Below are 27,107 nucleotides of genomic sequence, written 5' to 3'. Positions count from 1 at the left end.
ATCTTGATATGACCCACCCACCCTAGTGGAGAGAAAGGGAAGGGAGGGAGGGGGAGGGGTGGCATGCAAGGGAAGAGAAGTGAGGGAGGGAAGAGAGTGAGGGGCGACATGCAAGGGATGGGAGGGAGGGGCCAGGCACCCTAGATTCCCTGAATACTGCGGTTACAGTTAAGAAAACCAGGCATGCATTACTCAGGAGTAAGCTCGGTACAGCAACCGTAACATACTTTGAATGGCTGCGTCACACCCCTCAGAGGGTTTCCTCAGAAGCGACACCCATTGCCACCAACCAAACTTACTCCCAGGTAAAGGATCATGACCAGCCAGCCTAGATGTGTGGGAGGAGTGCCTTTCCACCCCCCCCCCAAGGAATGCGGGCACACACATCAATGACATCACACAGTATCAGGCTGCGTGTTTGCATGCGCACGTGCTGCTGGCCTCTGCAATTGATTTGCTGCTACTGTTCCTTTCCCATTTCACCACAATAAGCCACAGCAACGCGTGGCTGGGCCCTGCTAGTATATATATAAAAATCTATCAGTGCGTTTTTCTGCTGACAGGTAATCTCCCAAACTACTGGACTGATTGCTTTGAAATTTTCACACAACGTCGCATTCGTGTGCGGCCAGGTTTCCATACTGTTTCCACACCTCCTGTTCTGTACATGTCACAACTGTGCCAGTTATTGTGTACATGCCACACCTGTGACAGTTGGAACCACAGTTCTTTTCCGCAACAGCGCCATCTGCTGGCCGTCAAAACAACACCCTCTGATACAAGGGAACCAAGCATGCCTTCTTTGAAAACCACTGCCTTATGGAGTGAAAGGAATGGAGCCCGCCATCTGGACATGACCCACCCACCCTAGCACAGGAAGGGGAAGGTGAGGGAGGGTCCGGGGGTTTGCTGGACCAAACGCTCTGAAATTTGAACACAACGTAGCTCATGCCTTCCAGCATGTTTTACGCTAGATAATTTGCCTGCAAGGGAAGGGAGTGAAAGGGACAGGACCAGCCACCTGCACATGGCCCACCCACCCTAGCAGAGGAAGGGTAACGTTAGGAGGGACCGGCCGGGTTGCCATGCAAAGGAACGGGAGAGAGGGAGGGGAGGGGCCCCTTGCCCCTCCCCTCCCTTGCAAGCATTGTGCAATGACACATGTTCAAACCGTTCACTTCCCCTTTTCTTTCTTTCCCACTTCACCAGACTCAGCCACAGCAACGTGTGGCCAGGCCCGCTAGCTAGCTATAAGATGTGTACGGAACGCTAGGAATGTTGATAATTTTAGCAAGTATTTCCAAAGTGATTTCCATAGTTAATTGTTTTGTGCCTTTATTTTTTGTCTTGCTTATTAAAAGTATTATTTTTCCAATAAAAGATAAATGTTTATGCAGGTGTCCTGTCTGATTTAGTTTAGTGCTGACTTAGTTCAAAAGAGCAGAACTCATTCCTTAATTTTGTGTTATTAGAGTTAAAGGTTGTAAATCTTCTTTAATATGATAAATCCTAGAGAATTCTGTAGCTAATCAGTTTTTGCACAGGCAGAGCCTTGGAAATTGTTCATGCAGATATGAACCCCCAGGCATTGCGTATGAAAACAAGCGAGTCGCCAGTCCCCCAAAGATGAACAGCTACTTTATCTAGTCATCACACTACTTGTGTCCATGTTCTGATCATGTACTCATGCACATGGTGGTTCATTCAAGACAAATACATTATTATTATGAAATAATGAAAAATTTACCCCAATTTTTTGGCCTGTAGGATCACCAAATTAAATGTGCAGATTAAACCCTTACCTTGAAAGCCATTAAAACCAGCACACAAATACGTCCTGCAAGGAAGCAATTGTAAAATTGTAGACTTATGTCACAAGATTTGTGTGAATCATGAAGAAAGAAACCCAGCCGTATATCTTCAAAGTTGTTAAAATGTAGATAAGCTATTTGGGTATAGCTGTTTGTTGGGTTTTTAAGAACAACCCTGAACACATGAACCTATCTTAAACTGAATCAGACTCTTGAGACTGGCAGCAACTCTCCAAAGTCTTTGGAAGAGTCTCAACTTCTTAGATATACATTAATATTAGAAGTCATACCCATCACCTGTTACCTAATCTCTTCAACTGGAGATGCTAGGCTTGAATCTGAGACCTTCTGCATGTCTAGCTAAAGCTCCACCACTGCGCTCACCACTGTGATGAAAAGTGAAAAAAGTGTCTGGAACAAATGACTGAAAATATTGAAATAAATGACTGGAAATGGAGCAAGCTGCTCATCACTTAGTGCTGGTTGATATCTGACCTTTGGCCCTTGACATGGTTTGTGATTGTAGTGATGCACCAATGGAAGCAAGTGGCTTGATCCTTCACGTGGGGATAGAATTACACTCTATATTGTCTTTGAATCCCATCTGCACTTACTCAAGAGTCATGCAATCCAGAGCAGCATCTTGAGTCTTTTACTGTATTTGTGTGACATCTGTACCAGTGCACCTGATCCCATCATTTAAACAAAGTTTTGCTCTACTTTCCAGAGCAAATTGCAAATCTGTCTAAAAAATTGCAAATAATAAATACCAGTTTTGTTTCCAGTGCAGAAGAGCAATTCACAAGGAGACACAAATTAAAATGCACCTTTCCCTTTTTTTTCTCTTTCAGTGGTGCATTTTCTGAAGTGGTTTTGGCTGAAAACAGGTCTACTGGAAAACTATTTGCTGTTAAGTGCATCCCAAAGAAAGCCCTGAAAGGAAAGGAAAGCAGCATAGAAAATGAAATTGCAGTTCTGAGGAAGTAAGTATGAAATGTGTCCTTCAACAGTCATGATTTGTATATTTTGTATATTTTGTGTATATTTTAAAGTTACCAGAAGGAAGCATGCTGTTGCTTAATGAATACATGAGGCACGGGAATATATTTCTACATAGCATGCTGCACTGAGTAGGATATCAACTGGCTATGGGATTTGTTGGTTTGTGTAGTACTCCAGGAGTACAACTGAAAGAAAATTAAGGCTGCATTCCCATGTTCATTACCTGGGAGTAAGTAGGACTTCTAAGTAAGCATACACAGGTGTGTGATAAGGGCTGAACTGAATAGGACAGTGGTGGAGGAGCTGAGTTTCCCTCTGGAACAAAGGAGGTGTTCACACACACAAGCAGGAGTTTGTTAGAATATGCAACCAGACCTGTAAATGTCTGTTTTTCACCATGGCTCCATCTGTGGACATTTAAATCAATGGACTGTACAGAGAAGGGGCGTTTTATATATATTTGGGGTACCAGGAGTGCAAAGAATATGAACAGCAGGTCGGATCCAGTACAAGAATCATGACTAAATTAACATTGCAGAAGTGGATAACTTTTCCCTAGTGTTGCCCACCTCCGTGTAGTGGCTGGAGATCTCCCACTTTTCCAACTGATCTCCAGACAATAGAGTTTCGTTTCTCTGGAGAAACTGGCTGCTTTGGAGGGTGGACTCTATGGTATTATACCCTGCTGAAGTCCCCATTCTCCCCAGGCTCCTCTCCTCAAATCGCCATGTATTTCCCTACCCAGACCTTGCAACTCTGCCTTTCCCCCATCTTAAGACCCTAATCCAAGTTGGGTCTTCTTCCCATTTACAGTCTGCAGGAGCTGCATTCATAGATTTCCCATTTATCATATCCAATTGGGCACTTGTGTCTTCAATCATTGATTCAAACTTAGATTTTTTAAAAAATGTATTTCTTAAATTGGTGACTATATAATAGTTGAAATACTGGAATTATCGTTCCGATTATTTTAAAGTCATACTTCATTTAGGCTCTGATTGGTTCTGCCTCGTGTCCTTTCTTGTTACTCCATGAATAACCCAGTTGGACCCGTTTCCATACCGCAAGTGAAGTGAATCAATTGAAATTAAAAAGGACATGTCATGTAAAGTAATAGAAAGCAGCTTCAGGCCCTTCCATCCAATATGAAACTAGACAGGAGTAATAAATAAACCATGCCTTGGACAATAGAGATATACTTGATACTTAACATTGGGAGCCTGCAGAGCTTCTGTGTGCCACTGTATGCATGGATAATAAAAATGTGCTCAAGCTATTTCACTTCAGCCATGAGCCTTTCTGCCTTGCCTTCATATATTATATCTCTGCTAATTAACTTTTTTACAACTAACTCATTTTAAAACATCAGTTACTTCAAAAAAAAAACCAATCTGTAATAAAATCTAACGATTGTATATTTATTTTAATTAACATCTCAAAATACAGTCCAGGACTTAATGTTTTGTTTAGGTGGAGTGGGATGAAAGGAACTTAAATCTCTCTCTCTCTCTTCCCCCCCCACCCCACCAGAGGTAGGGAGAAACCACTTAATCTACTTCCTTTCTTGTGCTCCATACTGGCCTGTACCAGCTTACTTTCCCTCCTGAATAAGGCTTAAAAATATGAAACCTTTCAGGAATGTCTTGGTAGGGACATGTGCTTTAAAGCTGGTGCAACTTTATAAAGAGATTGCTGAGGCCAATTTGCAGGGGGCAGCTATATCCTCCACCAGTCACCAGTTCCACATCCTGCCAGGGGTGGAGTGAGGGGGAACTGCACCCGGGGCATGCGCGTGCCCTGCACCCCTGCGGTGGCGCCTCCCACCCCAGAACACCCCTGCCACGCCCCCTTTCTGGCCACATCCCTGCTATGGCACGCACTCAGGGCATCACACCCTCCCCATTGGCATTACGCCACTGCATCCTGCCCCCCTATTTCCACCATTTCAGTAGTGTTTAAAATGTCAGGCAGGGTTCATACACTGAACTGCCTTCTGTGCAATCTGAAGACATGCATTAAATTCATTATATGAGCATGCTGACCTGATCCATGACTTCAACGGAAAGGGAATGACCATCCACACATCTTGTGGAGGTGAATTTCAGAAGCCAAATATGGATTTTATTAAGAAATTATTTTTTTCAATGGCTGAACCTACTTACACCCTCTTCTTAATTGAATGCTCTCCTATAGTGACAGTGTTTACTTTCAGCATGAGAGCTGTACTTAAAACACAATCGCTTCTGTATTGTATGTCATAGCTGAGCATTTGCTTAAGCTATGGAGCACATCTCTCTATCAAAAAAATTCTGTGGGGGTTTGTCTGGTGAATCATATCTGTGATCTCTTGCTAAATATGATGCAGTATTCCAGATCGGTGAGCATTTTGGAAAATGTAAGTCTCCATGGTGACCACCTATTGAATTCATGTGCTCCATAGAAGTGGAAATTCATGCATGTACAGAAAGAGAGGGTAAAAAAGGCCCTGGGGAGGTAGACTGGCTTGTTTCTTTCTCAAGTGGAAAGCAGGGTTTTTTCCCACCAACGGAGAGAAGTAAAACAATTGCCATGGAGTCTGTTTCTCAAAACACTGGTGTGGAAAAACTGTCTGAATGCTTTAAGTCTACTCTTTTATCAGGTTACAAGCTATAAGAAGCAGTGCTTGTATCTTTGTGGCTTTCAGGAAATCCATACAACTACTTGCTTGTACCAGGATGATGAATACCGTTCTGAGTTCTCACCTGGAAACAATGACTGCAATCCAACAGAGCACTAAGTGCACTTGAGCCCTTTGATTTCAACAAGCAAAAGCAAATTTAGCTCTTGGTTAGAAAGCAGCCCATGTACAATAGTGCAATCTTAAGCAGAGCTACGCTGTCGTAAGCCCATAGACTCTGCCTGCATTCCTTGACCAATGTATCCTGTAGAAGATTAAATTTACTGTACATTATGTGGGTTGGATGAGCAGACCTGAAAAGAGATATAGCAGCTACATAGGCAAGGGGCCCTGACTCTGTTGTAGAATGCCTGCTTTGCATGTAGGAGGTCTCAGGTTCAGTCTTCAGCACCACTAATGAAAAGGGTCTTGTGGCAGGTGATATGAAAGGTCTCCTCATGAGATTCTGTAGAGCCACTGCCACCTTGAGTGGGCAGTACTAGCCTTGAAAGATGGGTGGTCTTACTTCGTACCAGGCAGTTTTAGGTGCTTATATGTTTCCTTTGGGCACTTCAGAGTGTTTCATGGTATAAGCACCACATGAATACATGAAGCTGCCTTCTGCTGAATCAGACCACTGATCCATGAAAGTCAGTATTGTCTATTCAGACAGGGCAAACCTCCAAGGTTTTAGGAAGAGGTCTTCCACATCACTGATTGCCTTATTCTTTTCACTGAATATGCCAGGGACTTGGGGGCCTTTTGCATGCCCAGCAGATGCTCTACTACTGAGCCACGGCTTATCACAGAATGTGAGCACAGAACATGGCTGCCATACCTCGGCAATGTCCTAACAATCCTCATAGTAACTCTATCGATCTCTTTTTTTAAAGACGCAAACCATCTTCTGTAAAGACATCTAAGGAATTGCATTTAAGCAATTTTTTTTCTTTGAAAATTACTTGCACCAAGAACTGTTTTAAAAAGCCCAACAGCCTCAATTCTCGTCCTCTTTCCCTTGCCCAAAATATTTCTTATAAATAAGAATTGCAGCTAAATTTACATGAAGAGAAATTTTGAGGTAAAATTTGAAGTTTCCGGTTGGTTAAGTTTCAAGGGAAACTAAAATATAAGTTTAACAAACATCTCGTAGACAAATTCCATGCAAACATGCAAGGTCCACAGAAAACTGTAAAGCAAATTGTTAGATTATCCGAGTTATGGTTATTATTTATGGATTTGATAGTGCCTCTTGCCTTTCTATAATAATACTGCCTTTTTATTAAATACTCAATGGAGCCTTTGTGCTGTTTTTCCTTTTCCTGGATGTGTGAACAACCTATTGTATCATTGCTTGGTTAAACTGAGTAGGCCAGAAAAACTTTCTCAGAAGCTGGCTATATCTGTGAATCACTTGTTGGTCAGTCCAGCTGTACAGGTGCCAACCTTATTAATAAGACACCTTAAATGCAAACTATATGATAAGCAGGTGATGATAGGATCCTCCAAATTTTCTTTATGAATGATGAGAACTTTGATTTCAACATGGCATGAGCCCAGTGAAATCAATGGTGACTGAACAGCTGATTTTACATGTGAGATTGAGTTCCCTTGCTGGATCAGAGATTGGTTCAAACATCATCCTCAGTAGCTTGGTGCTGTGCAGAAGTTGCTTGTGCAACAGGTTGTTTATTTATTTATTTTATTGAATTTCTATACCGCCCTTCCCCGAAGGGCTTGTGGTAAATATATTATAGCTGGTGGCTGCATTTGTGTTGCTGAACAAATTTGTCTTGATCACTGAAGAAGACACATATACACGAAATCATGATTAGATTGTTAAAGCAACTGACATCTTGAATACAAAGTTTGCCTCTTCTTTGCACCTGTGTAGTTGGAGGCTTGGGATGCCTCTATACACCACTGGATATAACACTACAGCAATACTTTGAATCTGCGTTGTCTTGTCCACACAAGAAAATACTCGGTAATGATTGTGTAGGGCAACTAAAGCACAAGATCCAATGATATGTGGAGGCAGCCAGAGTTCAATACCCTAAAATGGTTACATTGCCTGCAGAACTCACATGTGAGAATTTATCCCAATCAGCACAGCTTGGCTGTCTTTACTTTTAATTGTTATTGTGAGCATTCTGTGTCAGCAATCCTGTATTTTTCTTTTCGTGACCTATACGATGATATGTGCCAGTACAATGAGTCTCTTGTGAGCATATAAACATAAGCAAACTGGGTTTTATTGGACTGGACTTACCTTTAAACTGTTCAAATGCCATTCAGGATCAGGATACAACACTCCCCCCACACTGTCCCCACACCGCCCCCAGTCAGCACTGAGCAGGATCACCAATAATGCTCTGAAAGTTTTGCGTTTGTTGCCATCTAGTGGTGGAAAAGCACAGTTCTTGCTTAGCAAAAAAAGACTGACCACTCTTTCTTGGCTTAGGGTCTTTCATAGGTGTAAAAAAGAAGAAGAGTTTGGATTTACATCCCCCCTTTCTCTCCTGTAGGAGACTCAAAGGGGCTTACAATCTCCTTGCCCTTCCCCCCCTCACAACAAACACCCTGTGAGGTGGGTGGGACTGAGAGAACTCCGAGAAGCTGTGACTAGCCCAAGGTCACCCAGCTGGCGTGTGTGGGAGTGCACAGGCTAATCTGAATTCCCCAGACAAGCCTCCACAGCTCAACAGCAGAGCGGGGAATCAAACCCGGTTCCTCCAGATTAAAATGCACCTGCTCTCAACCACTATACCACTGCTGCTCCCTATATAAACTATATAAGCCCCTGTGGTGTTTCATAGATGTAAAAAAGGTATTAGTTTATATAAGGTGTTCATAGCATTTAAAAATGGTTGGAGGGACTATTCTTGCCCCCTTGCTTTTCTGGCAGTTGACCCAAAAATCAATGCAGAACCAAATACCCAATTGTTGATTTTTGGGTCAGGGAGGGGGGAGAGCGAGCAGGAATCAGTTGGCAACCATATTGAAAGAAAATCAGGGAACTAAGAGATTTTTTTAACTTGGGTATAAAGTGGTGGTGAACACATCAGGCGCTGAATTTCTGTCTGGTACCTGCTGTTAAAGGAAAATAATAAAGTAAATATCCTTATTCATTCATTCATTTACTCTTTATTTTCATGAAGGAAATTAGATAGGGCTTATGCAGAGAAGGTCACACAAAGCAACAGTAGCTTCTGTTTGGTAACTTCTGAGTCCCTTAGCACCACTCACTACCCCAGTCACCAAGGTGTTTAGTGACTATGGATAACTAGTGTGGTCTAGTGTACACTATTTCACTAGGGATATCAGAGTTCAAGCACCCTACATTTCTTTAAGTTTCCCCACCCCATAATTTGAGTACTATAGATAGATTTTCCCAAAACACCACTTCAGGAAACTGAAGACTCCCCTAAAAATTCTCCAGAAACATGAACGCTGTGAGATGGTTGAGGGGAGCACAAAATATTTGTCCAAATTTTTCCCGCTCCGCTTTTAGATTTTCTTCAGGGGAGGAAGACAGACAGAACGGCTCTCTCTTTATGCTGCCTATGTGAAAATTAGCATATTTGCGGGATATTCTCCACCAAAGTTATTTGTTACCATTGGAAAAATTGAAACAGAAGGTTTGGGAAGACAGAGTTCATAACCTGCTTTTTCTCTTGCCGCTCCAGCTTTTCTCAGATGCCACAGATATTTTGGTAGTGCTTCCACCTGACAGAACAAATACAATTATTCCACAAATACAAATGTCTTCTATGTGAGATGGCACCTTGCTTCCTTTTTAAATCTGTCTGTTCTTTCTCCATCAAAGTGAGAGTTCTCAGGGCTGCTGTGAATGGAAACTGCTTTTACTATAGTGAGTCAGTATTCTGTAGATCAGGAGTGGGCAGCCTCTATCTCCAAGAGGTGCATTATGTTCTTTGGAATCATACCTTGCAACACTAATTGCCCCTGTCAGGTTCTCCGATAGTTGTTGGAAAAGTACCTGTACCTATTATCATAGCCTGCAACAGTGATGGCAAATCTTTTTGAGACCGAGTGTCCAAATTGCAACCCAAACCCCACTTACTTATCGCAAAGTGCCAACACGGCAATTAACCTGAATGCTGAGGATTTAGTTTAGAAAAAACTGGTTGGCTCCCTCTTCCTCCGCCCCACCCGCTCAAGCAGGGGCCGGCTCCTCTAGCCTCCAGCAAGTCCCAGGGCCACCAGCCAAGTCCTCTTGCTCACCGCGGTGCATGCACGTCGTGCTCAGTGGCCCAGGCCAGCCTAGATGTGTGGGTGGGTGTGTGGGTGATTTTCCGACCCCCACATGACGAACTCTGTGTGCGCGTGCCCACAGAGAGGGCTCCGAGTGCCACCTCTGGCACCCGTGCCATAGGTTCGCCATCACTGGCCTACAACACCCATTCATATTGACATGTGGAAACATATCATGCACAAATTTTAAACTCATTTTGTTTTCCTAAAAGTACAATTAGTCTTCACCACGCCTTGATTAAAGCCTGGTAAAGCTTTCAGCAGTGGGTGGGGAGTTGTTTCACAGATGGGTATAGCTTGCCAAAATCCATTTATCCATCATTAATGTAAATAATGAACTAGCTTGCTCAATTTCTGTTCTCTTGAATGGCTTTGTACAGAATATTCAAAGTGAAGGGATTACCATCAATTCCACAGGTGCTGCCAAATTACTCCCAATAATAACTGTTTTTATTTGTGGTTGATGTAGTGTGGGCCATGGAGATACACTGTTTCTTCCTGTAAACATCACCTGCATGGTCTTTCTGCATGCATCTGCCTCACCCAGATTCTGCTTTGCCTGTGGACTTTCTGGGAAATCTTGATTGGTTACTGTACAAAACTAGAATCCTGGAGCAGCTGGACCACTGGCCGGATCCTAACATGATCTAACTGTTGGTCAGAGGGGGCATTATTTGCCTTGATAGTGGTATGACTCCATATAAGGCTGCTATGATTGAGCTAAGCATCATGGAGAGGCAGAAAAGCTGTTAATCTCTCACAAAGCTTGAGTATGTGAGTGACAGACTAGGAGTGGGTGGAGTTAGGAAGGCAGTTAGAGCTTCTAACAGGAATGTAAGGAGTTGAACTCTGAGATCCAGAGTGATTAGACACGTAAAAGAGACTGTGAATAGACTTGTGGTGTTGGCAGAGAGAGAGAGTTCTGTGGAGAAAAGACCATACTGTAGCCTAAGGCTCGTTCCACACAGGTGAATAAAAGCGCTCCAGCTGCACTAAAAAGACCGTTTGGGACCAAAACTTTGCAGGGATCATAGCTACGAAGCGACACTGCAGTGCACTATTCATTCCAAGCCACTTTATTCAAGAATAACTAAACTAGCGATTCTTTTCAAATAAAGCGGTGAGGAAGCGGCTGGAAGGAATCGATTGCAAGGAGCCTGACCCCAGCACGATGCCTGCATTGTGGCTACGTAGCTGCGCAACCACGAAAGCAAAAAAACAAAAACAAACAGTGATTATGAATCGGCGCCATGTGAAGTCTCGCACCCCTGCTGGGTCGCTTGCTGTCAACAGGCCACCTGCCCGTGCAAACATACTGCAGCTGATGCGCATTGTATTCTATTGGCTGTGCGGTAGGGGCTGTAGAAGAGAATTGTCTTCAAGAGAGAGAAGAATTTGTGGCCCAGGTTCTAATAGCAGAGCTAGTTCATCTTCTGGACAGAGTGGGTGGAACTGAGGGAACTGACTAAGTGAGAGCTTCTGTTAAAGAGGGACCATTCTGAAGTCAGGAGGGGAATGTTACACTGCATGTGGGAGAAGAATGACCATCTCTAGTTTTACAGAGGAATTGCTTCAAATGCTGTGAAGTGATTCTAAAGTTTTAAGAAGTTTGAAGGGAAAGGGAGTTGCGTGAATACCCTGTTTCTTATTGTTTACAGGCACCAGATTGAAATTCTGGGTATAAGCCTAAGACAAAACTGTGTAACATTTAGAAAGTCTACCTTATTTTGAAGTATTAAGAATTCTATGACCAACTGAAATAATATCAAATAGCAAAACACCATCTCAGCTGTACCTCAAGACAGTGGTGAAGCCACCAGGGGATGGGGGGTGCGCAACGCACCGGGCACACTGATTCTGGTCACGTGGGGGGCGGAAAATCCCCCGGCCCCCACACACTCCCCTGTGGTGCCCCTGCCCCCACTTCCACAGCGCTTCCCTGCCCCCCCATGGTGCACCCCCCCACGGCACACCCCCCACTTACTTTTAGGAATGGAACATCCCAGAGAAGAAGCCTGCTTGCGTTGCCTGGGCCTGGTGGAAACTACATTTCCCAATGGCTCCTGGGAAATGAAGTTCCCATCAGGCCCAGGCAATGCAGGCAGGCTTCTTCGGCCTGCTCCTTTCCTAAAAGTAAGTGGAAGGGGGGGGCCGCGGGGGGGTGAAGCCAGAGTGTGCACTGGGCGCACTCTGGCCTAGCTACGCTTCTGCCTCAAGAACAGATTTACGCTTATATCTAAAACTTATTTCCTTATCACCAATATTCCCCCCATCCTATTATCCTATTTTATTTGCTGAGCTTTTTAAAAAAGTGAACAGTTTCTCATGTGGTTATCTGAGATAAATGGAATGAGAGAAAGGGCGGGGGACCACCTCAGTTCGCTAAACTGGTTCAGATATACATTTATTTTAAAGAAGTACAGGTTGGGACAATCTGGAAGGAACCCCTGGAAGGAAGGGTGTGTGTATGTTTGTGTGTGTGTATGAAAAAGCTGACCAGCAGTGAAGGTCAAAAGAAAAGAAGATTAGAAGAGTTGGGGAACATTTTTTCCCTTGGGTAAAAGGGAGGTGTGGGAAATTTTACCTGTCATGATCCACTGCCTTCACAGAAGCTTTATGTCTTCAAGGTAAGTAAACAATGAATCAAAAAGGTTGAGGTAAGATATATTGCAAAAAAAGGTGCTTGCTGAGCAAAGAAATATAGGCATGGGCTATGTAAAATGTTTCATTCACACATTTTCAAACAATTAGTACTTGTTAGGGTTAATTACAGATCCTCCCAGACTAAAACTATTGACAATATTCTTATGGTCATAGTGTTAGAAAATAACAGCATCTTGGCATAAAATTTGTCAAGGGGGATCTGTTCATATAATTTTCCAGAGTTTTGGAATCACACTATATAAATAGCTCGCCCTTCATTCACTACATTGCGTCACAACCAAATATAACTTTCATAGCAATCCTCAATGTATTTACTTGGAAGAAAGCCCGGCTGATGAGTCCCAGTCAGTTATTTGCTTCCAAGTAAGTATGTTTAGGTTCTGGGTCTTTTCCCCACCAGGGTAATATGTGAAAATAAAATACAGATCAAAAGTGCTTTCTTAAACTGGGAAACTCTCAGTCTGGATTTCCCCTTGTTGTCTGCATAGCAGACTGTGCAGAATGCATTAAAGGACATTTATTTATCTTTGAACAATGTTTTTCTTCAGTAGTGATAAAAACTGCCTGGAAGGAAAGCCTACAAGATCAAGTGGAAACAGTTTGTAACTGCTATTACTCTTCATCTGTTGTCTGTAATATAAAAAAGATGGATCTTTGCACTTATTATTCATGGGGGAACAACACTCACAATATATGTATGTGGATTAATTCCCATCTAGTCGCTTCCAACCTGACCATATGAATTAATGTCCTCCAAAATGTCCTATAGTGAACTGGCTTACTCAGGTCTTGCAAGCTGTGGACCGTGGCTTCCCTTACTGAGTCAATCCATCTCGTGTTTGGTTTTCCTCTTTTCCTACTACCTTCAACGTTTTTTAGCATTATTGTCTTTTCTATGACTCTTGTCTTCTCATCATGTGACCAAAGTACAATAGCCTATGGAACAGATCTCCAGAGACGAGGTGCCACCTCAGAAAATGCCCTGTCTCTATTCTCCACCCAGCTCCTTCTGAAACCGGGGGCACAGAGAGCAACCTGGAAAGTATGGGAAGAAACAGTCCTTCAGGTACCCTGGCTTCAAGGTTCTCAGACAAAGTTTAAGATTGTGGTTCCCACTAGTTCATAGGCCTTTCCCTTCATCAAGTGTTCCTTTACAACATATCAAAAGCCACAGGCAATGAAGTGGTTTCTTGTGTACTCTGCTATTTTGTTCATGGTCTGTTTATTTTCCTTTGATTGTATGTCATTGGGATGCCAGGTGTGGCTTCATGTCGAATGAATAGCCGAAATAGGCTTCCAAGGAATTGGGTTGCATGCATTAAAAAAGCAAACGTGTCTAATTATTTCTTGAACGATGATTTCACATGGAAGAATTCAGAAGCATATCATTGCACTGACGCCCAAGCCAGCAATTGACAGAAGATAAATGTTTCCAGTCTCTCATGCAATAACTTGGCTCTAGCCTGGTGGCGTTTGATAGCGTGGGATTATTTTTCTTAGCACTCACATTATTTATTTGGAATCATTACTCACCTGCTAGCTAAACAAACTTTTCTTGCTCTTGAGATTCTTTTTTTATAATTATGTTTTTATTCTTAGCATTTAAATATATGCAGTTAGAAGAAGCATATTGCTTAGAAGAACTAGACTGTGTTCCAATAGTGAATTTGGGTTGTATCCAACCACTGCTTTCCTCCAGCAGAAGGAGCAGAGGTGAATTTTCTGCTTTGTGCCCTTGCAGATTGCCAACTCCCCCCCGCATGCAAGTCATGAATGTCATTGAGAGTACCTCCTAATAAATTGCTCAGACTTCCATATTGCAAGAACTGAAATGGAATATTTCATTAGTGCATGTGTGTGTGTTTATGTGTGTGTGTGTACAACCCATCTCTCTATTTCATAGATCAGTTAGGTTAGGCTGGTGGTTCCTGTGCGCTTCATGAGCAGGAATTTGAACCTGGGTCTCCCCAAGCATAGTCCACCTAGCAGGCATATGACTGCTGAGCTTCCTTTGGCTCCACAAGTTGTACAGGCCTGTGCTAATGCCACAAGATCCTGTTCCCTGCTCTCTTCATATTTTGTTTTTCCCTTATGGATTTTAAAAATAATACTCATAGGTCAATTGTTGTTTTATTTAATTATTTAATAGGTCAATTGTTGTTTTCTTTAATCTTGTAAATGAAGTACATCTCTCTGCACACATTACAACTCAAGTTCCCACAATTTAGAATAGCAGGAGTGAATCAGAATGAGAAACTTTATTTGACTGTTAATCTTTCAAACAAACCTTTTTATCTGACACTGTTGGCAGCGGTACTGTTGTCCTAAGGATTAAGCCACTCCTTGAGACCAAGCTCAGGTTCATTTTACAAGAAGGTTCAATTTGCATACAGATCTGAGGGACAATAACCATCTCTCCTAAATGCTCAATGGCCAATGATGTTCAGATTTCTAAAATTATTGTAAAAAAGTGACTGAAACTGCAGGAGCTGTCATTTATTTCAATTTTGTTTTATGAAAGAAATTATCTTTAAAATGTCTCATGAGGATCTGTTTTGGGGAGGGATTATTTATTTACTTATTCAATATATTTGTGGCCTACATTTTAGCCAGATTGGCTCCAAATGGAGCTTGTTTTTTAAAAATCACATTTTTAGCATGGGATTACTCACAGGAAAGTGTTCTTAGGACTGCACTGCACTGTAAATCACTCCAAAATTCGTTAACTCCTTCAGCGTCTGATTTAAAAATCATTCGCACATTTCTGTACCATTCATCCTTACCTGAATTGCAGGGGTTACTTATAAGAAAGTAATCACAGGCTTTAAGCCAATAAAAGGTATTGAATTAGCAAATGATATGAGGAAGAATGGCCTCTTTCCTACTGTCCAGCCTGTCAGTCTTTTCCCAAGTCCTACTTCTCTCCCACCCCTGCAAAGGAGAGGGGGGTGATGATCACAGAAAATAGATTTTCAATGGTGCCACCTCACCTTTGGATTACCCTGCTTTTGATGTCTAATTCTGTTCTTTTTGGTCCTTTCTGATGTTCCGGTTCTCTGGCATTACACAGCACTCTTGAGCATATAAACTGCTATCCAGTTAATGGAACTCTCTTTGTAGGCTCTGACTTGACTTCTTCCCTTTGATGTGTTTGTCCTTGGCTCTTAGGTGCTGTTCTTGTTCCCTATCCATGATCTCATCTTGATGTTCCCATTTGTGCCCTCATCCTTTGGTTCTGGACTGTGCCTTGAAAATAGCTGTAGCTTTCCTATCACGTTAATTACTGCCGCTCTTCATGCCCAGGCTGAGAGGAATGCTCTACCTTTAGGCTTACAGCATTGAGCAAGGGATGGACTAGGCCCGTGGTGGCGAACCTTTGGCACTCCAGATGTTATGGACTACAATTCCCATCAGCCCCCACCGGCATGGCCAATTGGCCATGCTGGCAGAGGCTGATGGGAATTGTAGTCCACAACATCTGGAGTGTCAAAGGTTCGCCACCACTGGACTAGACAATCTTAAATGCCCCTTCCTACATTACAGTTCTGTGACTAAATGATGCCATGCTGTCTTTTGGCTTATGCTTGATAGTTCCTGATATGGGAACTTCGAATAATGAGATTAAATTTTTTGGTCTCTTGAATGGGGCTAATGCCCCTCAGTCATCCTCTTGAGGAAAGTGTTGAAAGGGATTGCTAGTGGCTTGTGGATGGCAGGCATGGAGGTTTCTGGATGCCAGGGCATGGAGATGACCAAGTGAGGACTATTTAAAAGCCTGGTGGACTTCCCTTTCCACTTGCCTGTGCTTTATGCCCTTGGCTACTGCAGATCCTTATCCAATGTAAAATGAAACAAATTTGGCCCTTAGGTTATCCTAACCAATTGTGTCCTCTTCCTTTATCCTCCATGTGCCTACAGATGTCCCAGTGGGCTGGTCCAAGGAAAGGTTTCACTTCTGGCAATGTAAATCCAGGTTTCTAATGTCCAAAAAACTCCAAGAATGTGGAATAAAAGGTGGAGGTGCCTGGAAATGGTGGCACAGTAAGCTTCCAGTTAGTCTAATTGAGGATTTCAGCCCATGCATCTTCTCAGCAAGAGTGCTTTTGTTTTTCCATTTAGCTGGTATGCGTAATATTTCAGAGACCACTGCACAAGCCCCATGTGCTCCCCTGGGCAAATGCTCACCCATGGCACAAATGAAAGTGGAGATTTTTCGAAGGCATTTCTTGACAAGCTGCAATTACAGAGCAAAGCAGGAACAAAAACAAGAGCTTTGGAGAATTGCCAAGCCTGGGACTCTGGATTCTGACAGACTGCAGAAAAGAGCTTTCCACCTAGGAAGTAATGGGGTGTGTTTGACCAGTCCATGTAGGGAAGGGAAATCTGCAGCTAAACAATGAAAAATGCAAAAAAGTGGCAAGCAAAAGGAAATTAATTGACTAATGACTAGGCTAATGCACGATTTACCTACATAAAAGTATTTCAATTATTTATATGGAAAGATTTCATGTCAGATCTAGCGATTCTCCTTACCAACTCTGAAGGGTTATTTATACCTTCAAAAGAATAAATGATGGCTCTAAATCACCCCCTATTTCTGTAGTGAATTGTATTTCTCAGTGTTCGTTTTTAATCACAGCAATCAAGCTCAATGGCATTTATACTAATCGCATGCCTGATTGGTATAGTGTTAATTCACATGCTTGTAAAATGTGTATGGTTGAAGGAGGGCGTTCTCTCAAGACTGAGGAGGTATGATTTCACTTGCTGTGAACAAACTTTAATGCTAGGAAGAATAATTTGAACATTGGCTCATTGAATTTACTCCACTTTTTGTTTGCCTATGGGGAAGTGCTTCATTTCAGGCTGACCTCAGATATTTGTTGTTGTAGAAAAAACAATTTTCTCAGCATTTTGTTAGTTTTTATTATTTTTCAAATATTATTGATTTTTCTGAAATGTAGTGTTAACATTTTCATTCCCATTTAGTTCAATTTTAACCCTCCCCTAACACCATTTTTTTTAGCATATTTTTCAGGGAAAACAAGAGAGAGAAATACTTGTACTTTATTTTCATAAGCACAGCCCTTGGGATTCTAAAATGATCCCCTCTCGCCCGCTCTGATCGCATCAATTTGTTTTAAATTTACAATAAATCTGAGAAATAGAACCAAATATTTTGCTCTTCTTTCACATTTATTAATTATCCTTGGCCAGTCTTTTGTTATTTCCTGATCTTTTTTCATTTCACACTTTTATTTAACATTTTACATTAAGAAAAATAAACTAGATCAGTGGCTTGGATCCCATATAGAATCTACATGGGCGCAAGGGAGGACAATTTGCAGCAATTGTGCCCTCCCACAAGAGACCTCTGATCTTTCCCATAAGCTGTTTCTGGGAATCCCTCCTTCCACAGAGACAGCATTTCAGGGAGCATTTTGGGATGCTGTGAGAGTGAGGAACTGCTTAAAGTCACTCCTCCTCCTTGACCCTGCAGAAATTCTAGGCAGGATCCAAGTTAACGTTTGATACAATCACTTTCCAAACATTTATACATATCTTTAATCAAACCCATTATTTGATTATTTTAATCACATCCCATTATTGTAGAATTGTGTTCCATTTTTTTTAAATCACAGTTTTCCAAACTTCATCCAGTCTTCTTAAGTTCTTTGATTTCAAATAGACTGTTGGGTCTGATCAGCTTATATAGATCTTTCAAGCTTTCCATTCTGTGGCATCAACTGCATTTTCCAGTATCATAAAATCTCTTTGGTATGAATTCTGCATAACTAGAAGAAGAAGAAGAGGAGGAGGAGGAGGAGGAGGAGGAGGAGTTTGGATTTATATCCCCCTTTTCTCTCCTGTAAGAGACTCAAATGGCTCCTTGCCCTGCCCCCCTCACACCAAACACCCTGTGAGGTGGGTGGGGCTGGGAGTGCTCCGAAAAGCTGTGACTAACCCAAGGTCACCCAGCTGGCGTGTGTGGGAGTGCACAGGCTAATCTGAATTCCCTAACTGAAGCCCATTCGATACATGCAGAATAATGTACTTTCAATCCACGTTCACAATTGATTGAAAGGGGATTTTGCTATTTCACACAGTAAAATCCAGCAGCAAAGTGCACTGAAAGTGGATTGAAAGTGGATTATTCTGCATGTGTGGAACAGCCTATGTAATAATGCTTCCAGTGCATATGGATTTACCATATGACTTCCCAATGAAGAGAGCTATTCTGACACCACAGCCTAATATTTTTGAGCATGATAACTTATTTGCCAGTTGTAACATGTGCACATTGATTTTCAAGGAGTATATAAATCATTAGGCTCATTTTGGGCACATCTGTGGCATTTGTTGACTTTGGTAGATAAAGCCGAGATGTGGAGTTCTAGAACTCCTGAATTTCTCCTTCATGGATGGTAAAATCTGTTCTTAAAATCTTGAAAGATGAATCCCTCCATCTCAGACCTTGGCATTTTGCATTGTGCATGTTACACCATGCAGGATCCAAAGAACTGTCTGTTCAGCTAAATACTCCAACCTCCACCCAGACGTCCAGGTTGTATCTCTCAGTACCTCCTCCCTGGCCATGCCATACTGCAATCATGTTCGAAACTGAAAAAACTGTCCAAAGTCATTTGTAATATTTCACAGGATTTGCTGCTTGAACAAATTTTTTTTAAATCTCTTTGAGACTCAAGCCCCTGCCAGTTTGTTTCTGGGTGTTATTCATAGTCTCCCTATTCCATATGATCTTGCTTACTGTTAAGATATCTGACGGAGGCCTATCTGTGGTGCCACCACCTTCAGAGATTAAATAAATAGCTACCCGGGGCAGAGACACCTCTCTGGAGGCTCCCAGTCTGTGGAACTCATTTCTTGTATACACTTATTAGGTGTCTCCAGCAATAGAATTTGTGCACAGCTTCCTTTTGACCATACATTTAATAGAATTGTGCATTAGTGGAATCCTTGCTATTCTTAAATGTTCATTTACCTCTTTCTCCCTCTGTGCTCTGTCTTACAGTATTGATGGATTTATTGTCTTAGTTATGTTGTTTAGATATTGTTTTGAGTTATGAGTTGCTTCTTCAAAGGAAGCAGTAGAAATATTTTAAATTAATTAGTAACTCTTTGAATCCTGACCAATAATTTCCGCTCCAGTATAATTTGTTTTTGCCTTGAATCATCCATCCATCATTACATAAGTCATTGTAAAATTGAGCGTGACATCTTTGCACAATACTCTGACGATACTTCATGCTCCTTATTTGCACTTGAAGAAAATAAAAATATGAAAGTGAAGATAACAATACAAAAATATACAGACAAGCTGAGTGAGATTGCATTCTTGAAATAGCAGGCAATGGACAGCAGGTAAGAGAGCTTCTAAAGAAGTTCTAGAGCAGGGTTGTTAAACATGCAGCTCTGGGAAAATCCGTGCTAGTTTGCACTGACGATACCACAGTGATATTCTGTATCAACAAGCAGGGAGGGATGGGGGCCCTACATCTATGTGGAGAGGCCACCCTCATCTGGGATTGGGCCCTAGATCACAACATCACTATACAGGCCACCCACATAGCTGGCACAGAGATCAGCCTAACAGACTCACTGAGCAGGGGCCTGCAGGCCTGCCACAAGTGGTCTTTCAAAATTATTTGACTCCGAATTTTCAGGACTGGGGCGAGCCCCTCATAGATGTGTTCACGTCCAAGACCATCAGGAAATGCTCCCTGTTCTGCTCCAGGTCAGGACACAAACTCCCTAGAGGACATATTCTATTTTCATGGAGGGACTTTATTCCTGTACATTTCCCCCTAGCCAAGGTCCAGTCAGACAGGGCAGACTGTATTTTGATCTCCATTTTCTGGTACAAGAAACCATGGTTCCCAATCTTCCTTCATGTATCCAAGGGCGAGATGCTGCCACTACCCCCAGTGGGAGACCTGTTCCTTCATGAAGGGGTGGTATACCATAACCCAATGCCTCTGTATTTAACTGCCTGGAGGGTCTATTCATAACGAGATGGTCGAACAGGGTGCAACAGGTTCTTATTTCCTCGTGTAAACTGTCAGCTAGAAAATCATACACCAGAAAATGGTCAAGCTTTGTTGCCTGGGTGTCAAAGAGGGGTTCTACCCTTAAATGTTGTAACCTTGCCAAAGTGTTTGAGTTTTTGTTGCTGCTAAAGGACTATGGTCTGTCCAATTTGTCAATTACAGTTTACTTGGCTGCCGTGTCAGCTTTTCATCTGGGTGTGGATTCTTGGTCTTCTTTTGCACACCCCTTCTCTAAACATTTCTTATGAGGGTTCAATAACCTCTACCCATCAACTGGGCCAACAGAATCTCAGTGGAGCCTTTCTTTGATTCTGGCCCTCCTGACCAAGAAGCCTTTTGAGCCTATGGCCACTTGCCCATGGATTTGCCTTCATACAAGACTGCCTTCCTGGCTGCTACGACATCTGCCCATCTGCTGAGGGACTTATAGGCTCTGCGGCTTTACATACCCTTCACAAGGTTCCATCCAGATAAAGTGGTCCTACACCCCAGTTTAACATACTTACCTAAACTAGGGTCCTGTTTCCCCCCATCACAAGACATTATTCTGTCTTTGTTCCTAAGCCCCAGGGCATCACAGTTCTCATCAACTGTCTTTGCTGCCAGAGTGGACATCTCTGAAGTTTGTAGTGCGGCCACATAGTCTGAGCCATCCACATTCGCAGCAACACTGTTTTTCCTGAACTTGAATCAAGAATCTAAGGCCCTAATTCACAATGCTACTCATATCATTATTTCTAGTTGCTAGAATCAACAGTTGCAGTAGCAAAGGGATGAATGTGTGTATGAATTGTTGTTCTGTTCTGTATTCTTAACTTACCAAATACAGCCCTTCCAGGTTAGAGTCATAATTAAGAATATACGAACATAAGAACAAGCCAGCTGGATCAGACCAGAGTCCATCTAGTCCAGCACTCTGCTACTCGCAGTGGCCCACCAGGTGCCTTTGGGAGCTCACATGCAGGATGTGAAAACAATGGCCTTCTGCGGCTGTTGCTCCCCATCACCTGGTCTGTTAAGGCATTTGCAATCTCAGATCAAAGAGGATCAAGATTGGTAGCCATAAATCGACTTCTCCTCCACAAATCTGTCCAAGCCCCTTTTAAAGCTATCCAGGTTAGTGGCCATCACCACCTCCTGTGGCAGCATATTCCAAACACCAATCACACGTTGTGTGAAGAAGTGTTTCCTTTTATTAGTCCTAATTCTTCCCCCCAGCATTTTCAATGAATGCCCCCTGGTTCTAGTATTGTGAGAAAATACATATAGGTATGATCAGTAGATGCATGCCAGTCTCTATATCATGGCAGCCTATAGGAGGAGATTGTGTTCAAGCAGCCCTTATTGGGACTTAGCTGAAGGTTCCCTGCATAGTTCTTCTAATCTACACATATCATGCTGTCTTTCTCCTTCTCTCCCTGTCAGTCCATTTACCCCAAGTCATAGCATGACCACTATTTCCACCTCCAAACGGTTTGTTAGTCTTCATCTCACTAACATCTCATCTCACAGTTAGGAAGGGTATAATTGGACAAGATTTCTGGAATTCTCATAGGGTTGCCAACTCTAGACTGGGAAATTCCCAAATAGTTGGTGGGGTGGAGCCAATGGGAGATGATTTAAGAAGAGAACAGGATGTAATTCCCTTGGATGTAATTCACAGGATGTAATTCACCCTCTGCATCTTCCATTTCCTCCAGGAGAACTGATCTAGTCTGGAAAACAGCTGTAATACTGATTTTTCAAGCAATATCCAAAATAAAGTGGGTCATTCTATATGCAGGTGATTAGAATAAATTAAATACATATTTTTAAAATATAATGTAAATGAACCACTGGTTGTTGTGGGCTTTCTGGGCTGTGTGGCTGTGGTCTGGTAGATCTTTTCCTAACGTTTTGCCTGCATCTTGGCTGCCATCTTCAGAGGTGCATCACAGTGTTATACACTTCTCCCTGTGCTACACCTTTGAAGATGCCAGCCACAGATACAGGCGAAACGTTAGGAACAAGATCCACCATACCATGGCTACGCAGCCCGAAAAGCCCACAACAACTAGTTGAGTCCAGCCATGAAAGCCTTCGACAATACATTAAATGAACCACCATTTAAAAAATCTAAATAGAGGAATCTCATTTTAAAATTATTTTAATAGCTGGAAGAAAAATAATGCCTGAAGATTATGTGATGGCTTTTAAAAAGAGACAAACCACAAATCACCACCTAATGAATTCTCAAAGGCAAACCATCCCTTGTATTACCACTTAAGCAATTGCAAACAATTTCCAGTGTGCACAATTAATTTGCCCTAACACCAAAGTACAGAATCATTTAATTATAAGAAACAGAATATTAATTAAGACAATGTGGCGATAGTGTCTAAGGCAGGTGAAGGTTCAGCTACCTAATGAACTACAAAAAACAAACAAACAAATGGAAACTGGAAAACAGACAAAACCCAGAAAATCATAAGGTTGCCAGCCCCCAGGTGGGGCCTGGAGATCTCTCAGTATTACAATTTCTTTATTTTGGGGAGAATCCCCCCCCCCCCAAGTTTATTTTGTTAGTTTTCAGATTTTTCTGCAAAATTGGAGGTACCCCAAGTTTGAAGAACTATCTGTTTAGGTATCCACAGATAGGGGGCATATTTGGGAATTAGATATATTAATAAACAATTTCACAGCCACATCCAAAGGGGGGGCAAAAGGGCTTGAGGGAGCAGCACACCCTTGTATCATCATGTTTGCCTCCCCAGGGCACTTACACCAGTGGTGGGGGAGACATACTGGCAGCCAGCTGTCATACAGCTCCACTGCTTCAGAAACCTGGAAGTCCGGGCTGCGGTGGAGCTGCGCTGGTGCCCTGCTTGGATACCAGTGTGAAAGGGGGGTGGGTCGGAGTGTTCCCAGGGGTGGAGCTGACTTTAGTCAGCTTTCTCCCTGGATTGAGGGCTTGAAGCGTGGTGCACCAGCCCTCAGACTTATGCCATGTGGCATATGTCCTGCCCTATGCGGCTTTTCAGGGCTTTTCCTTGCTTCCAGCACAACCGAGAAGCCCTTTTGGAGGCGGTGGGGTGACATCGCATTTCTGCACAGCCTGCTGCCTCTGAGTTTGGATGGGGCTGCCCATCTCTTTTATTTCAACATATCCAGAAGTGTTATCAGTACCAGATACATTTAATTTATTTAACTGTTTATATCCTGCATGTCTTCCCCATGGGGTCACTAACTGGCTTATTGTTAATTCTTAATTGTTCTCTGCTATTGTTGTTGCTGTCACTGTTATTACTGTTAACTTCTTCTTTCCCTGTAATTTTTTTCTTTTAATAAAATAAACATTATTTGGGAAAAAAAACATTGTTTTCCACTTCTCCATTTTATCCTCACAACAACCTCATGAGGTAGGGTAACCTGGGAGAGAATGACTGTAGTGTGCTTCTATGGCAGAGTGGGAATTCAAGGCATCCCTTATCCTAGTCTGACACTCTAAGCATTATACCACCATGGAACTAGCAGCCAGCTGAATTCATGGCAGCCTCTTCTCTCATTCTTTTGTGGTGTATTGCAAGGCTGAATTGTTTACATCGGCAATTTCCTGACTGAGTCTGATGCGGTTTAATTGTTTTAATTCTTTACTGTATTAGGATTCTGGTCAGCTTCAATTTATATTGTTTTACTGCCAATTGCTTTAAGTTGTGAGGAAAAGTGATAAAAGTATAGTAAATAAATGAGTAAATGTGAGGAATCAATATTGGAAATGTGTAAATACAATTTATTTACATCAAACAATTTCCAGTGAATGTTTTACCTCGACTTTTGCTTGATTGCCTCTATGGATATTGTTCATTTTTAATTTTGGCAATTCATTGTGTAAGGTTGGCAGTATTTGTTGCTTGTTTCTTCTTAATATTTGTTGCGTATTGGCAATTGTTTGTAGTTAAATAAATAAAACATTGAAAACTTTAAAAAATGCTTAACGTCCCTTGTTGTATAAACGACTTGATTTTGAAGAAACGTTTCTAAATCCTGCAGTATGTGTTCTCTCCCACTATTCAACTTAGCTCCAGTGATCTCACATCAATATGCACATTATCAGTCAATATTAACTGTTCCAAGATATCACCATGTGTTTACCTTGGCTAGATTTAATGTGCTGCCATCTGCACTGTTGACAGAAAGATACAAAAACATTCCATCCAATTGTAGCTTGTTTCCTTGCTCTGCTAACCTGATAACATTGGTTCACGTATTTTGTAGATTTTATCTACAGCCATGCTTAGATTTTTTGGAACCTCTGTTGGTTGATTTAAAAAAAACCTGTTCTCAGAGTAGAAGACTCTTTAAAAAATACTCCAACTGGTCCAGAAATGCCACAACTCAACTATTAGCGGAACTAGGCAGAACATGAATATTACTCCCATTCTTCAGACAATATTGGCTATCACATACAAAGCCCTTCACGGCCTTGGCCCCTCCTATTTGGAGAACTGTCTTTCTCCCTATGCTCCTCCATGACAACTTTGCTTATGTCAGCAGGTCTTCTGCAATAGCCAACCTGCAAATGGGCAAAATCAACAACTGTTTGTACACATGTCGTTGCTCCCACCTTGTGCAACACCTTGCCTGAAGAAGTCAGGAAAGTTCACACTCTCCTGGCTCTGAAGGTGATGTGAAACTGAATTATTCAAGATGGTTCACAAAATTGCTTGGATAAAATGATTGCAACTCGTGGTCTATGCTGGGATTTGTGGTCTATACTGTTATATATTATTATTAATATATGTAGGATTCAAGTATGTAATTTCTGTGCCACTTAATGAGTCATGTTAATACTTACACTGCTCTTCCATTTCATTCTAGTAGTTCCAGACCTCTAATATCCTAATGCACTGGTTTCTGAATGTCCCGTGAGAAAGGTGGGATATAAATAACCTAGAAAAGAAGAAGTTTGGATTTATATCCCACTTTTCTCAACCGTAAGGAGTCTCAAAGCAGCTTACAAACTCGTTCTCTTCCCCTTCCCACCACAGACACCTTGTGAGGAAGGTAGGGCCGAGATAATTCTAAGAGAACTGTGACTAGCCCAAGGCAGGCTTCATGTGTTGAAGTGGGGAAACAAAAGTAGTTCTCCAGATGAGAGTCTGTGCTGTTAACCATGACACCATGCTAATCAAAACAAACAAATAAAAAAATCTTATTGGCTGTGGTTGACCAAAGAACTACTGTACCTGTAGCTGAGTTTCTGTTCTCTGCAATGAAAATACAGGCCAAGATACCATCTTGTGTGTATTTTACTCTGACTCTAACCCTTGAACTGTAAGATATACTAGGATGAATGATGCATGCTGAAATTTTATGTAGATAATTAACTCTATATTTTCTGCTTCTGAATGACCTGTGTGGAGGCTATAGTAAAGACTGACTGACCTTGTATAACTTTCAGAATCAAGCATGAAAATATTGTTGCATTGGAAGATATTTATGAGAGTCCAAACCATCTGTATCTGGTCATGCAACTGTAAGTAGTATTTTTAATTAACCATACTGCCAAAGTTTTAGTTCATATTGTATGTGTTAACCAAGCAGAAATAAGAAGCATTAATAATCCCCCATCCCCCAAATATCACAGCAAAGTAGAAAAATGTGCAAATACTACAGAAATATTGATGTTATGTAGGGTTACCAGATGGTTTCGACAAAAATACTGGATATACTTGATAAAAATTGACTTCCCCCGGCACCAAAAGATACGTGATTTGAGAAGTTTATTGATAACTATCTCTTATACATCTCATATTTTACATTGGAATTGTTTTGAATTGAATTATGTGTTGGAAACCAGCATTCAGAGTCCTTCCACACATGCAGAATAATGCACTTTCAATCCACTTTGCAGCTGTGCAGAATAGCAAAATCCACTTGCAAACAATTGTGAAAGTGGATTGAAAGTGCATTATTCTGCATGTGCAAAAGGGGCCTCAGAGTTCATGTTGGACTTAACTCTGTTCTTATCCTATGAATGTGCCAGAATTTTTTGGCACAAGAGAAGGGGAAAAGTCATGGGGAGTGGTGGGTGGAAGTCAGCAGTCCAGCAGTTTTCACTGACATATATTAACATGTGTTCACATGCATTAATGTTGTTTGGCTCTACTAGCAGGACCAAAAGTTAAAGCAATTATTTTTATTGCCCTCACTCCTGTGGCTTGGAATAGCTCTATTAATATCCATCTACTCCTAGTGATTTGTTTCTCTCAGTTAGAATCATAGAATCATAGAGTTGGAAGAGACCCCAGGGGCCATCAAGTCCAACCCCCTGCAATTCAGGAACACACAGTCATAGTACTCCTGACAGATGCCATCCAGCCTGGTTTTTATGTCGACCATCTAATGATGTCCACATATAAAATCCTCTATTCTGTCACCTGAAACATGCTTGCTATGTACAACTTGTTATCTTTGCAGAATTCTATGAATTGCTCTCTTGTCTTATTTCATACTCCTAGCCCAAATCCTCTGGCACTATTTGATTCTATTTTGTTTCCTACTTGTGCATCACAGTCACTTATGATGATCAGAACATCTTGTTTAGGTGTGTAATCAGTTTCTTCCTGGACAGTTGCATATAAGCTT

At 41.9% G+C, this 27,107-nt stretch overlaps 1 protein-coding gene across 1 annotated transcript in view; it reads left to right on the top strand.

The window, feature by feature from the left end:
• Positions 1–27,107, top strand: part of CAMK1D (calcium/calmodulin dependent protein kinase ID) — a 195,686-nt gene that overhangs the window by 90,263 nt on the left and 78,316 nt on the right. The window contains exons 2-3 of the mRNA XM_048500590.1: positions 2,663–2,794; positions 25,921–25,995. Of these exons, the coding sequence (XP_048356547.1) occupies positions 2,663–2,794; positions 25,921–25,995 (207 nt within the window). The remainder of the gene's footprint in view (positions 1–2,662; positions 2,795–25,920; positions 25,996–27,107) is intronic.

Source organism: Sphaerodactylus townsendi, linkage group LG06 (genome assembly GCF_021028975.2).
Source record: "Sphaerodactylus townsendi isolate TG3544 linkage group LG06, MPM_Stown_v2.3, whole genome shotgun sequence".
In the NCBI taxonomy this organism is placed as follows: Eukaryota; Metazoa; Chordata; class Lepidosauria; order Squamata; family Sphaerodactylidae; genus Sphaerodactylus; species Sphaerodactylus townsendi.
Note: the sequence above shows the minus strand (reverse complement) of the source record. Positions and strands in the feature narration are given on the sequence as shown.